This window comes from Rhincodon typus, chromosome 8 (assembly GCF_021869965.1).
Source record: "Rhincodon typus isolate 14 chromosome 8, sRhiTyp1.1, whole genome shotgun sequence".
Taxonomy (NCBI): Eukaryota; Metazoa; Chordata; class Chondrichthyes; order Orectolobiformes; family Rhincodontidae; genus Rhincodon; species Rhincodon typus.
The window spans coordinates 41,248,802-41,261,522 of record NC_063339.1 but is presented as its reverse complement, the minus strand read 5'-3'; the positions used below and the strand labels follow the sequence as shown (position 1 = coordinate 41,261,522).

Genomic DNA, 12,721 nt, shown 5'->3' with positions numbered 1-12,721 from the left:
TCTTTATCCCTCTTTTCATTGAATCACTTTGGAACCTTCTACACATCGGTGCTTTAATTACCTTGTAATTTCTGAAAAACTGAACCGTTACCATCATTTAAAGACTTGGATACAGCGTCATCTCCATACATAAGACATAGCATGTAGAAGCAGAAGCAGGCCAATCAGCCCATCGACTCTGCTCCGTCATTCAATGAGAAATTGGGTGATCTGAAAGTCCTCAAATCTACTGTCTTGCTTTTCCCCATAACCCTCAATTCCTTTATTAATTAAAAATCTGTTTAGATCTGACGTGAAGCCTTGCTTCACAGATCTTCCATCATTCTGGGTGGCACGGTGGCTCAGTGGTTAACGCTGCTGCCTCACAGCGCCAGGGACCCAAGTTCGATTCTATCCTTGGGTGACTGTCTGTGTGGAGTTTGCACATTCTCCCTGTTTCTGCGTGGGTTTCCTCCGGGTGCTCCGGTTTCCTCCCATAGTTCAAAGATGTGCAGGCTAGTTGGATTGGCCATGATAAATTTCCCATAGTGTTCAGGGATGTGTAGCATAGGTGGATTATAAGGGTCTGGGTGGGATGCTCCAAGGGTTGGTGTGGACTTGTTGGGCCGAAGGGCCTGTTTCCACACTCTAGGGGTTCTATGTTCTCTGTTCTACAACAGTCAGCAATTTGATTTCAACAACAGGAAACACAATGAACTGCCAGAGTTCATCAAACTGTATCCATTAATTTTCAGACCATCAGCCAATAAGAGTGTGTTTCTTTTGCCCTTTCTAAAATACCATCTGTGCAGAGTCTTTATAATTCCCTGTTTCTGTTTTTGGATTAAAAGGGATAGTTCCAATTCTGGATTACAATCTAGATGTTAATCAGTTTTGCTACTTACTGTTGTTTGAGTTGTGTTTTACAATAAACAGATTATTTTGAGTTCATTAAGAAAGCCTATGTTCTGGATAACAGTACCAAAGGGAACCAATTGGCCATTTTGGTGATTGATCCAAAACATTTACATTAATGGAGTGACTGGAGGAGTAGTGGGGCTTGTTTACAAACACATTCCTCCCATCCCATTGTTTGTAACAGTGTCTTTCATGTAAAGATAAATCCCAAGGTGGTTCACAGTATCAAACAAAGTATGGCACATAAGGTGATATTACACACAACAATCAAAAACTTTGTCAAAAGAGATTGGTCTTAAGGAGTATCTTAAGGGATAAAAGAAGGGTAAACAGACAGGACTGGCATAGGGGGAGAATTCCAGAGATTCAGCCCTAGGCAGATGAAGGTGCAGCCTTCAATGATGTAGCAGCTGTAACTTGGAATGTACAAGAGACCAGGATTAGAGGAGTGAGGTATCTTAAGGCTGTGGGACTGGAAGGGATTACAAAGAAAAGAAGGGGGAAGGCGATGCAAGAATTTGAAAATATAAATGAGAGTTTTAAGATCAAGATATTGCTTGCCAGGATAGGTCAGGAGTACAGAGGCTGTAGCAGAATGGGACTTGGTTAAGACAGGAGGTCATCCAAGGCTCTGCTACCTATGCTTACAGAGGCTAGACTTTGGAAGATCAGCACTGGAAAATTTCAAATCTAGCAACACAAAATGGAAGGTTTTAGCAGTAAATGAACTGAGACAGGAATGAAGTCAGCTGATGAAACGCAGGTGGAAATGAGTGGTCCAACGTGAATACAAGATTGAAAGTTGACCTTAGGATCAAAAATGACCGAGTGCTGGATTTTCACTACTGAGACTCGGAGCTCAATTTGGAATTTCCTGACTTGGTAGTTACACCCTAATTTAAAAGCATGACTACACTTTTTCTTTTTCCAGGGAGGTGTGAGCAGGATAGAGTCAGGCCCACTGATACTGGACTCATACGACCAGACCCAGTAACAGGCAAATGCTAAGGCAGCCGGTTACTAGACCCACCTTGGTTCTTTAGGACTTTAGCCGGCTTGTTTTAGAAGCTGTTATACGCCCTATCCCAGATCGTTTGAACACCTAGAAACCTTCACACTTCCAAAGCCACCACCTCATGAGTCAGCTCATGTCTATCAAGGCACCTCACATTCCTATGCCACATCCACGACTACTCATCAAATATCCAGTATGAGCAGACCTCAGGGGCTACATGGAGGTGCATTAAAATAAAACTACTAATGTAACCCAAAAATATTCTCAGTCATAGATGTTTGGTACAGGAAAGAATATCAGTTATGAAACCGATGCAAAGATGTTAAATCTCCACAAGTGTTCAATCTGTTATTAAAAAAGATGCAACTTCTATTCAGTAACCATAAAGATAGCTCTTCCTTTAATAGCCTTTTAAACTATCAGCAAGAATGTGAATGAAGCACCCCATCCCCATTTTTGAAGCTGTAAAAGTTCAAAGAAGCATTCATAATGATGTCAGCTGTAATAATTGATCTTTTTGAAATCTCAACAATGAACAATATAAACTGAATAGATGGTAATGGCCTTTACTAACCTATACCAGACAACTGTCAATAAAACCACTCCAATAGCCATTTCTATTTTAAGTTCTACATTATAGCTTCAGCCTATTTTTCAATTGTTTGTAAAAGCCTGAGGATTTAAATAACATCAGACCATGACACTTAAAACAGACCTTATTAACCCTTCTAGATCATTTATGCCTACTCCATAAAATTCAAGACTCCTATATACAGGACACATTTATTAGAGAAATTGGCAACACAGCGCTATTTTCAAATGACTCTATTGAGTCCAGGTTTCTTGCCTGTGTGATTCATAACCTGTGACCTTCCCATTGCCTGAAAAAATGGGATCTGTTGAAAGTTGGGACAAGGACATCTGCATCCAGGTCCTGTCCGCCTTTCAAAGGTCTAAGGAGATGACCAGTCTCCAGGAAAATCCAGTCCCAAGGTTGGGAACAAGCTGGCTTGACCTCAGGCAGTTGCAAGGAGAAAAGGCAGAGTCAAAAGGTTGTGAATGTGGTTTGGAGCTGAGACTGAAACCAATGGTTTCAATATTTACCAAGTTTATTAACAAATGTAAAAAGTTTCTGACAGGAAATAGGAAGTTCCAGGTAATTTTCTGACTGCCTTTTGTGAAGAAGTGGGGATTGAATATCAGCTATGAGAATTGGTCAGAGGATTGTCAGCCAACACCCCATTAATTGGAAGGGGATAAGACTTTATAGGGGGTGCTCTTGTGGTGGGTGGTGGCGCAGGGAAAGAGCGTAGAACAGAAGCAGCGGAAACTTGCCTTGTGGAGAACTCCTACATCACCTGACTCCAAGAAGGAAAATAAATTTATCTTCAGCTTTCTGATCCTTCCCACACTAATTAAAAAAGGTTCCTTATTCAGACCCAAGTTAAAAGCCCAGTCAGGCTTTGAGAATGTGATCAAATGTTGATTGACATGTGTGAGCAACCATTCAGTTGAAATTTGACCTCATTCCAGCTTGTAAGTAATCTGGAAGTATTGTTTTTACAGCCAAACAGGTAAAGTTAACCTTCCCAATTCCCTACTGAAAAACTTTATGTAAAAATGGGAATGTTGTTAATTCAATGGAAGCCTAATCAATGTAATATAAACAGGATAATCCACATCCTTAGAACCAGAGTTATTAGACTCAGTTAATGACTGCTTCTTGAGCCGGAGTGTTGAAGACGGCACAAACAATAATGCTCATCTTGATCCGTTTTTTTAAAATGATCATCAAATGTATTAGAAACAGAGGCTTTGGCATCCTATGGAAACAGTGACCAACAATAATAACTTTAACATAACCCAAGAGTCAAAAATACCCAAGACCAGGAACCTGGTAAATGAATTTAAAAAGGGCTAATTTACCAAAAGAAGGGAAACCTTTCACAAATAATTTAGGGAAGGTTATTCACAACAATTCAACAGAAAGGCAAAAGGAAACACGTTTAAAGAGAAATAAGATGAACATGTGAACAAATAAAAATACATTTTTAAATCCAACAAACTTGAAAGCAGACATTTGAAAAATAAAAAGAAATTACAAGTGTAAGACACAGAAAGATGGATTTGTCAAAGTCATGGAAGGAGGAAGTGAAAGAGTTTTAAAAAATTAAAATAACTGAGAACTAAAGAGAGAACAAGAAAAAGGCATAGCAGCTGAGGTTAAGATAATAAAACTTGCTTTCAAAGGCACAAACAGCAAGAGGGCAGACAGAGAAGAGATGGCAAACAAATGCTAAATGGGCTTGAATATAAATATAAGGAAAAAGTAGTAAATGTTTTGTACAACTCTTTCTGTATGTATTCACATGGGAAGGTATGTGAGACATGGTCACTGAAGAAGTTATCACAGATAATACCAATGACTTCACCACGAGGTAAAAGCTCTAGACTAGCTAAATTAACAAAAACAAATACATTCCCAGGGATAGATGATATCTATCCTAGTGTGCTGATAGAGATTAGGAAGGAGATTTGTGAAGCACTGATAATCAAGGAGAGGGGGTTCAATAGATAGCAAGGAGGCACCAATAGCCTTATCTGGTGACCATAAATTAACAGAGTGACAAAACCAACACAGATCACTTCATATCCTTTTGACTTGCTTCTATTGCATGCAATCGAATTAATCCTCAAGATTGAGTATGAAGATCATCTGTACAATAATAAGCTATTCAACTACAGTTAACATAGATTCAGAAAGAAAGAAATTCTGATTCAGCAATCTAGCCTATTTCTTTGAGAAAGTGGCATCCAACTGGAGTGTAGACATCTTGCTACTTGGAAACTTTGACAAAATAAATATCTCTTGATAAGAGCCCAAACAAAGAGATAATAATTAACCTCAAAAGGTATGAGTATTTTAGGCAAACCTTTGATAAAAAAAACTAGCTGATGGAGAAGGGCTGGCAGGTTGAAGAGAGTATTGAGAGATGTGCCCCAGATTTTGGTGTTTGCATCTGGCTTAAAGCCATATTTGTCTGTCTACCCTCCAATTTTTCATCCTTTTGATGGTTGAAGTACCTCAAGACATCTTTCATAGTGGACAAGAGGGATTTGAAAAAAGTGATCTGAAAGCTTTCATATTCTGCTCAGCTGCCCATGGCTTCACTATATCTCAACAAACACATGAAAAAGAATTTTCATCATTCAGTTTCTAAAATAAATGTTGTCTTTCCACACTTGATTGTCACTCTGTCTAGTAACTGGAAGAGACTCAGCAACCTTGGTACAATGTTTGACCTAAGGGTGAGCTTTTGATCACACATCTGCATCATCACCAAAACAATCAATTTAGATCTCCTTTAACATTGCTCCATTCAGCTCATCTATTGCTGAAATTATAATCCATGTCCTTGCTATCTCTTTACTCAACTATTCCAGTATACTCCTGGCCATTCTCCCATGCTTTAAGTTAAGGCCAACTTAAAAATGCATTGTCTTGACTTAACTTGCACCAAATTCCATTCACACATCCCTCTATGCTCAGTGATCTAAACTGGCTCTGAGTTAGCTTAACAAATTAATTTTAAATTATTCATCCTCATGCTCAAATCTTTCTTGCTCCCCCTTTCCTGCATCCCCCCATGATAACTGCAGTCCTATAATTTTGCACATTCAAGATCCCAACTTCTGGAATTCTCTCCCAAAATACCTCTGGCTTTCTCCACTGCGCCCCCTCCTCCTTTCAGGTGCTCTTTAAAACCCACTTCTTTGCCCTAATATCTTTTGTAGTTCAGTGCCAAATTTTGTTTTATAATACATGCGTGAATGATTACAAATACTTTATTATGTTAAAGGCACTATCTAAGTTTTCTTGTAAATAATAATACATTTTGTAGCCAATCGTTTTCTTTTTTTCCTCAAATGTCATTGTTGGTTTCACTTGTACTTAGCTTATTATTTGCTTAAACTAATTTTATTTTCTTAGCCAACAGTTACTGTCATTTTTCAGTATACATAATGCATTGTATGGCAAAATGTTGCGATATTGGGTCGCAGTACTATATAAGACGTGCGAGGGAAGTTTTTCATGCAGAGAGTGAAAGCAGCCTGGAATGCACTACCAGAAGAAGTGGTGGAAGTGGGCACATTGAAGACATTTAAGAGGCACTTAGATGGGTCCATGAATAGGGAGGGAATAGAGGGATATGGATTGAAAAATGGCAGGTTTGTTTTTAGATTAATTAGGGCATGATGGTCAGCACAGCCTTGGAGGGCCAAAGGGGCTGTTCCTGTGCTGTACTTTTTCATTTGTTCATTAACGCAAATCATTCTTCCATATTCTACCTTGGACCAAAAGTGGAAAAAAAATTGGGTAGTTCGTGAACTTGGTAAGTTCAGAAAGTCGCAAATTCACAGCTTTCATGAGTTTTAAATTGTTTAGCTTCCTCTACAATCAAATAAACAGATGGTGGCTTTAATTCTGCGTTGAAAATGGTTCATTTCAATATGTAAATGCTCATAGTTGATGGGACATTGTTAAAGATGCCTGGATATTCACAAACCTGATTTTCCCATTGATCAGATCACATGCACTATATCAAAGTTTGATTCATTTATTATGTTTTATTTATCTTTTGTTTCACATCTGCCTGCAGTAGTTTGAAACATTATTTCATAAATGTCTATCTGCCCTGCTTGGTGTGTAAAGAGTTAAAAGAGGTGGGAAACCCCAGATCCCTGACTATGAGTCCACCTGATCATCTTCTATTTAAGTTAATTGGTAGAAAATCATTGGTTGACGTAAAAACATATGACTTTGCTCATCCAATTTTCCTCTTTTCACTGCCCAAGGTTAGTGCTCAAGCCACAATGACTATGATCTATGCACAGGATTTTATAAAAATCAAAATTATTACAGAAAACTTCCTATTAACTGTAATAAACCAACAATGTGTGTACGGTTTTGCTCCTGAAGTGATATATAACGTACAAGTGGTGAACCCTGTGGGTTTTGGTAGGATTTTGTGGTCAAAAATAGTAATGTTTGCTAATACTCCCAAAGAAAGCTGCCCTGGTGAACTGTGTGGTGTGGCTTACTTTCCTAGCAAAAGTTTGAATCAGTGTCCAGGTCATGGGGATCTCCAGGTATGCAACAACAGTGCTATCAGCAAGCAGTGTCAACAGCCAATCGCATGGAAGTATTCTCAAAGACCGCAAACCAGGAATTTAAAAACACTCAATAACTTCAATCCTGATTTAAAATATTTTAGACAAAGCAGTAAGTTATCCTGATTTGTTATAATAAAAACTAAAGAACAGATAGAGAGGTTGAAGATACAAGCGCACACCCACAGATTGTCAATACCTTAAACAAAACTCTAGTAAATCAAAGACCCATTTCAAGGAAAGGAAACTACTGATTTTTAAAAAATTCTTTTTGTTTTGAAGGTTTACTTTTCCGGTTGATTTACTTCACTTACATCCAGCCATGTCGGCAATTAAAGAAATAAATTGCGATGCCTAAACTACATGAGAGAAAAGTTAAAGGGACAGTAACATATTATGAATAATTCCATTTAAAATGAAGACATCAAAATGAAAAGATCAAAAATTGTGTTTGTAAATAAAACTCTCAGCAGTCGACAGGATTCCAAAGAACTGGATACATTGCAGATAATACAGTTTACCTCATTGTTGTGGAGTTATAGTCAGTTTTCAGTCTCACTTACTTTGTATGACACTGAGTCCAAAGAGATGACAGTCTTTCAGCCTTAGAAGGTCGCAGACTTGAACGAATAATTCTTGGCACAAGGCTTTAACCTACAAAAAGGAAATATTATGATATCTTAGAAGTATTCTGTCAAAGCAGACATTGAGATTCTCTGCCTTATCAGAAATTGAAACTCGGAAACCAAGCAAGCAATACCTTACCCAATATATTAAATATAAAAATATTAAAATAAAATTTTTTCAAGGTACTGACTACATGCTGCAATTGTGAGCCCACTCTCACAGCTGCAATAATATTCCCTGCTCCAAGGAGAATACAATGTGGAAATTATGCCAAGTTTCATAGTAATTTAGTTCATAGGTAGAGCTTTTTTCCACTGATATCTTAGATAATTTAGACTGTAGAAAAGATGCATTTAATCTATTCTAAATATTGGCATATTTAAGTTTAAGGCATGTTTATGAACAAAATATGTGGGATCAGAGAAACAACTAAAATCTATAGCTGCTTGCAGTATTTGCCAAAATATTAAGACCAGTTAGGCATGTCTTTATTCTTCAACAATATGTCTGCTTGGGTTAAGCACAAGGATGCTTCCAATGGTGGGGGAGGGATGTACGCAAAAAAAATGAAATGTGCTAGTAGTCACAAATAGACTTATTTTTGCATCTTTGTTCATGGTATGAATTATCCTCCCTTTCATGTTTGGGTCAAAGATAATTAATTGAAATGGTAAGGAAGGCTCATACAAACAAGACAAGCTGGCAGTTTCTTCCCTATATATTGAAGTAACAGACAGATGCAGCATATGGAAGGAAAGGTACCGTACTGAGAGTTTTGGATCATTACTTTAAAAACTGAGGGAAATTTCACAGCTAAATGGACTCATGTTCTCAAGTGAATTGTATCTCATTTGCAAAACAAAGAAAACTGTGCACAGACACAGTGCTGTGCATAGATGAGGCTAGCTCCTGATTGCTCGCATCCATCAGAGAAAGCAAAAGAAATATGGATGCTAAGGAACCTAAAATGACCGTCTGTCTCCATTTCAGAGATATTCCCTTTCCTGTGAGCCCTCTGATTAGCTTCTTAGCCCCATCATATAAGAGTAAGGAAAGTGATAACGAGTAAAGTCCTAATGTTGTTCTTGTCTGGGATCTGAAATATTTCACACGTGCATTTTTAGTCAAATTTCTTTCAGTAAGTATTCTACGAAATGAAGAGGAGAAGGAATAATGAGAATAGTGGTTCAGTTGAATGTTGTAATAAGGTGGCAGTAACATTCCAATTCGTGTGAGATTACTTATTTCTGAAATAAAAGTCTTTCTTTGCAAACATCCTTTCAGCGTTCTGGCTACATCTTTAGTACTACAGTTGTTTACTACATAGGAGGCCAATCAACCCTTTGTGTTGCTTCTGGCTTTTTTGTTAGAGCAATCTATAACTGATCCCACTCCTCTGGTCTCTTGCCATAACCCTGTAACTTCATCTGCTTCAAAACACAGTCTAATCTATTGAAACTAAACCAATAACTCATTATTAGGTAGTTTGAAAATTGACAATGAAAAAAGCTGTTGAAAAGCTTTGAACAACAACAGCAAACTGTTTGGATAGCTCAGACACAACAATCAAGCATATTTAATTAAGATCGAAATTGCTTTTTTGGCACGTTATCTCAATATGTCATCCAATATGTTTTGCTACAGTGTATTAGGACTTGCACCTTGAAGTCTTCACACAGTAAGCTTTTGACTTCAGCTATGGATACATCAAATAGAAAGCGACTGCTTCCGAGAGTTGGAGTATGGTGTAAAGCTCTGAGCACCACTCTGGCATAAGGATGTGAACTTATTAGATAGTGCAGAAGGAGGTTTACAAAAACAGTTCCAGGAATAAGAAACTTTAGGTACGAGGATAAAAATGCAGATGGAGAGCCCAGAGGAGATCTGGTCGAAGTTTCCAAAATCATGAGGGAGCAGGATAGAATAGATCAGAATAAATTGTTCCTGCTCATAAAAGAATCAAAAACAAAGAAGCAAAAATTTAAAGTAATTTGCAAAAGTGTGACAAGAGAGGGAAAAACAAAATTCATGCAAGTGATTCAGATCTGGAATGTACTGCCTCAGAATGGTAATAAAGGCAGGTTCAATTGAAGCATTTAAAAGGACAGGGGAAAAATGAGAAGAACGGCGCTAAGTCATGATGCTCATCTGAAGACCCGGTAAAAGACACAATGGACTGAATGGCCTTCATCTGCACCGTAACACATCTGGTGATTCGGTGAGAGGTAGAAAGGGAAATAATTTGAAGATCTAGTTTCTTCACTGGCATTCCTGTTCTTTGCCATAGTTTAACCAAGAATCAGATCAGAAGATAAACAGAAAAATGGTTGCCCACAAACAATGCTTGCTTGGCAATGATGGATGAATATTAAAAAAAAACACATTTAAGCGGGTTTTAATATATCTTCTCTTCAAAACAAGTTAAAAAGACAGTCACACCACCTTATTGCTTTTTCATAACAAAACAAAAAGTTGAGATTTATAATTCACTATGTCAACTACCCTTAGCTCTGTCCCATTACATCTATATCGGATATTGTAATATCTTTAGTGATTTTCTGCAGTTTTAATTTCAGATTTAATAATAAAATGTAACCATGCATTAGGTCACAATTTTTATTTTATTTCATTATTTTCATTTTGATGATATTTCAAGACATAATGGGCTAAATTAGAATTGGCAATAACTGGGATGTCCAAAGGAGAACTATACTACATGGATATAATTTTTACATTTTTAATGTGGTAGAAACCATTACAACTGCAATTAATCATTAAAGGAAATAAAATCAACAGAAAGACAAATGGGAAAAACTTACATTCACAATAATGTTGAGAGCTTCATCATTTGGAAGGAAGACACAAACACTCCGGCGGTCCTGCATCACTTTGTTGTTCTGAAAGGTGAACTTGCTCATCACGCCAAGTCGGCTGTAAGAGGTTTTTCCCAGGCACCCCAGGGTTCTTTCAAATTACAAGTCAGAGCATTGGGCTGTAGTGCACTACAGTAACACGCAAATCCTCTTCATCACGCACTTGCAAGAGGCAGGACAGCTCTGGATGTGTCATAACACTCACTGCAACTGGACAGCAGAGAAAAGTGAGACATTATAGTTCTATGAAGGAAGCCAGTCAAATTCTACTCTGTCATTAGAATATTTATTGGGCAAGCTCAGACACAACTGGTGACTTAAATGCAAAAGGTGAGTTAGCTAATTGTTATTGACTGTTGAGGTTCGAAGGCATACATTCATCCTTTTAAGACTAGTCATAAGAAGTAATTTTTCAACATGTAGAAACATCAGTTACACTGTTAATATTCAAGGATCAATTTGTGTTGATTTAGTAAAATATGTCTAAGTTTCTAAAACTTACTGCTGTAGGAGGAAATCTAATAGATTTCTTAAAGAATGCTCTGCATACATTACCTTTCTATGCCAAAAGATCCTTACATAAAAGGTAGTGACTTGAATCAAATGATTTGATTTCCCTTGAGGGGGAGTATCTTCACAAAACATCACAGATGCCTTTAGACAGCTGCATTCAAAGAGTAAACATCCTTTTAAAAGAATTTGTCAGTCACCAGGCTCAGCATTTAAAAGGCACATACCTGAAGATCTGGCTACTGATGTTTGAAAAAAATTTAGGATGGGGGAAGGCGGATTTTATTAAAACAAGACAGGGTCTGGCCAAAGTAGGCTGGGAACAGCTACTTCTGGGTAAAATCTACAGCAGAACATTGAGAGGATATTCAAAATGGAATTGGCGAGAGTGCAGGTGCAACATGTTCTCTTTCGGGCGAAATGTAGGAGCAACTAGCCCAGAGAACTCTGGGTTTCTAGGAACATTCAGGACTGGAGAAGAAGGAAAAGAGAGGCTTTTAATAGGTACAACGGGAGCAATTCAACAGAGACCCTAGTATAGAATGTCTAGGGGGTAACTTAAGAAAGCAATTAGGAGAGCATAGAGTGGCTATGAAAAACAGCAGCAGGTAAGTTTTGGGACAATCCCAATATACTATACAAGTGTATCAAGAGGAAGGGCAGGGATAGAGTAGGGCCCAACAGGGACCATAGGGCAATCTCTGCTTGGAGGCTGGATGCCATTGGTAGGGTGTTAAATAAGTACTTCACACCTGTCTTCACCGTGGAAAAGGAGGATGTAGGTACAAAATTCAGTAAGAGTGACTGTGAGTGCCTTGAGCAGCTTAATATAGGGAGTGAGAAGGTTTTGGAGGCTTTGATGGGTTTTTAAATGGATAAATCCTCTGGTCTGGATGAGTTGTATCCCAGGCTCTCGTGGGAGATGAGGGAGGAAGTTACAGAGGCTTTGAGCCAAATTTTTAAGTCTTCGCTGGCCAAGGGGAGGTAGAGGACTGGAACTCAGCTAAAGTGGTTGCACTCTTCAAGAGGGGTTGTAGAAGTAAACCAGGGAATTACAGGCCAGGGTGGGAAATCATTGGAGAAAATTCTGAAGGAGAGAATTAAATCTCCACTTGGAAAAGCAAGGTTTGATCAGGGATAGTGAGCATGGCTTTGTCAGAGAGAGGTCATGCCTAATAAATTTGTTTGAATATTTCAAGGAAGTGATGAGGGTATGTCAATTGATTTAGTTTACATGGATTTCAGCACAGCCTTTGGCAAGGTCTCACACGTGAGATTGATGAAAAAGTAAAAGCACATGGGATCCAGGGTAACTTGGCAAGTTGGATCCAAAATTGACTTACTGGTAGGAGACCAAGGGTGGTGGTAGGTGTTTGTGTGTGACTGGAGCAGTATCCACTGGTGTATCACAGGGATCAGTTCTGGGTCTCTTATTGTTTGTGAATTTATAAATGATATAGACAAAAATGCAATGGTAGGCGTTGGGGATTGGTGATGGTAAGTACGTTTGTGGACGACACAAAGATTGGCCTCCTCTACATCGGGAGACCAAGCGGAGGCTGGGAGACCGCTTTGTAGAGCACCTATGCTTGGTTCAAGACAAACGACAACACCTCCCAGTCATGAA

At 38.3% G+C, this 12,721-nt stretch overlaps 1 protein-coding gene across 1 annotated transcript in view; it reads right to left on the bottom strand.

Annotated features, from left to right (window-relative positions):
* The window catches only part of frmd6 (FERM domain containing 6), a 101,101-nt gene that overhangs the window by 37,925 nt on the left and 50,455 nt on the right, over positions 1-12,721 (bottom strand). The window contains exons 2-3 of the mRNA XM_048600112.1: positions 10,531-10,794; positions 7,648-7,738 (exon numbers count right to left, since the gene is read on the bottom strand). Of these exons, the coding sequence (XP_048456069.1) occupies positions 7,648-7,738; positions 10,531-10,629 (190 nt within the window). The 5' untranslated portion in view covers positions 10,630-10,794. The remainder of the gene's footprint in view (positions 1-7,647; positions 7,739-10,530; positions 10,795-12,721) is intronic.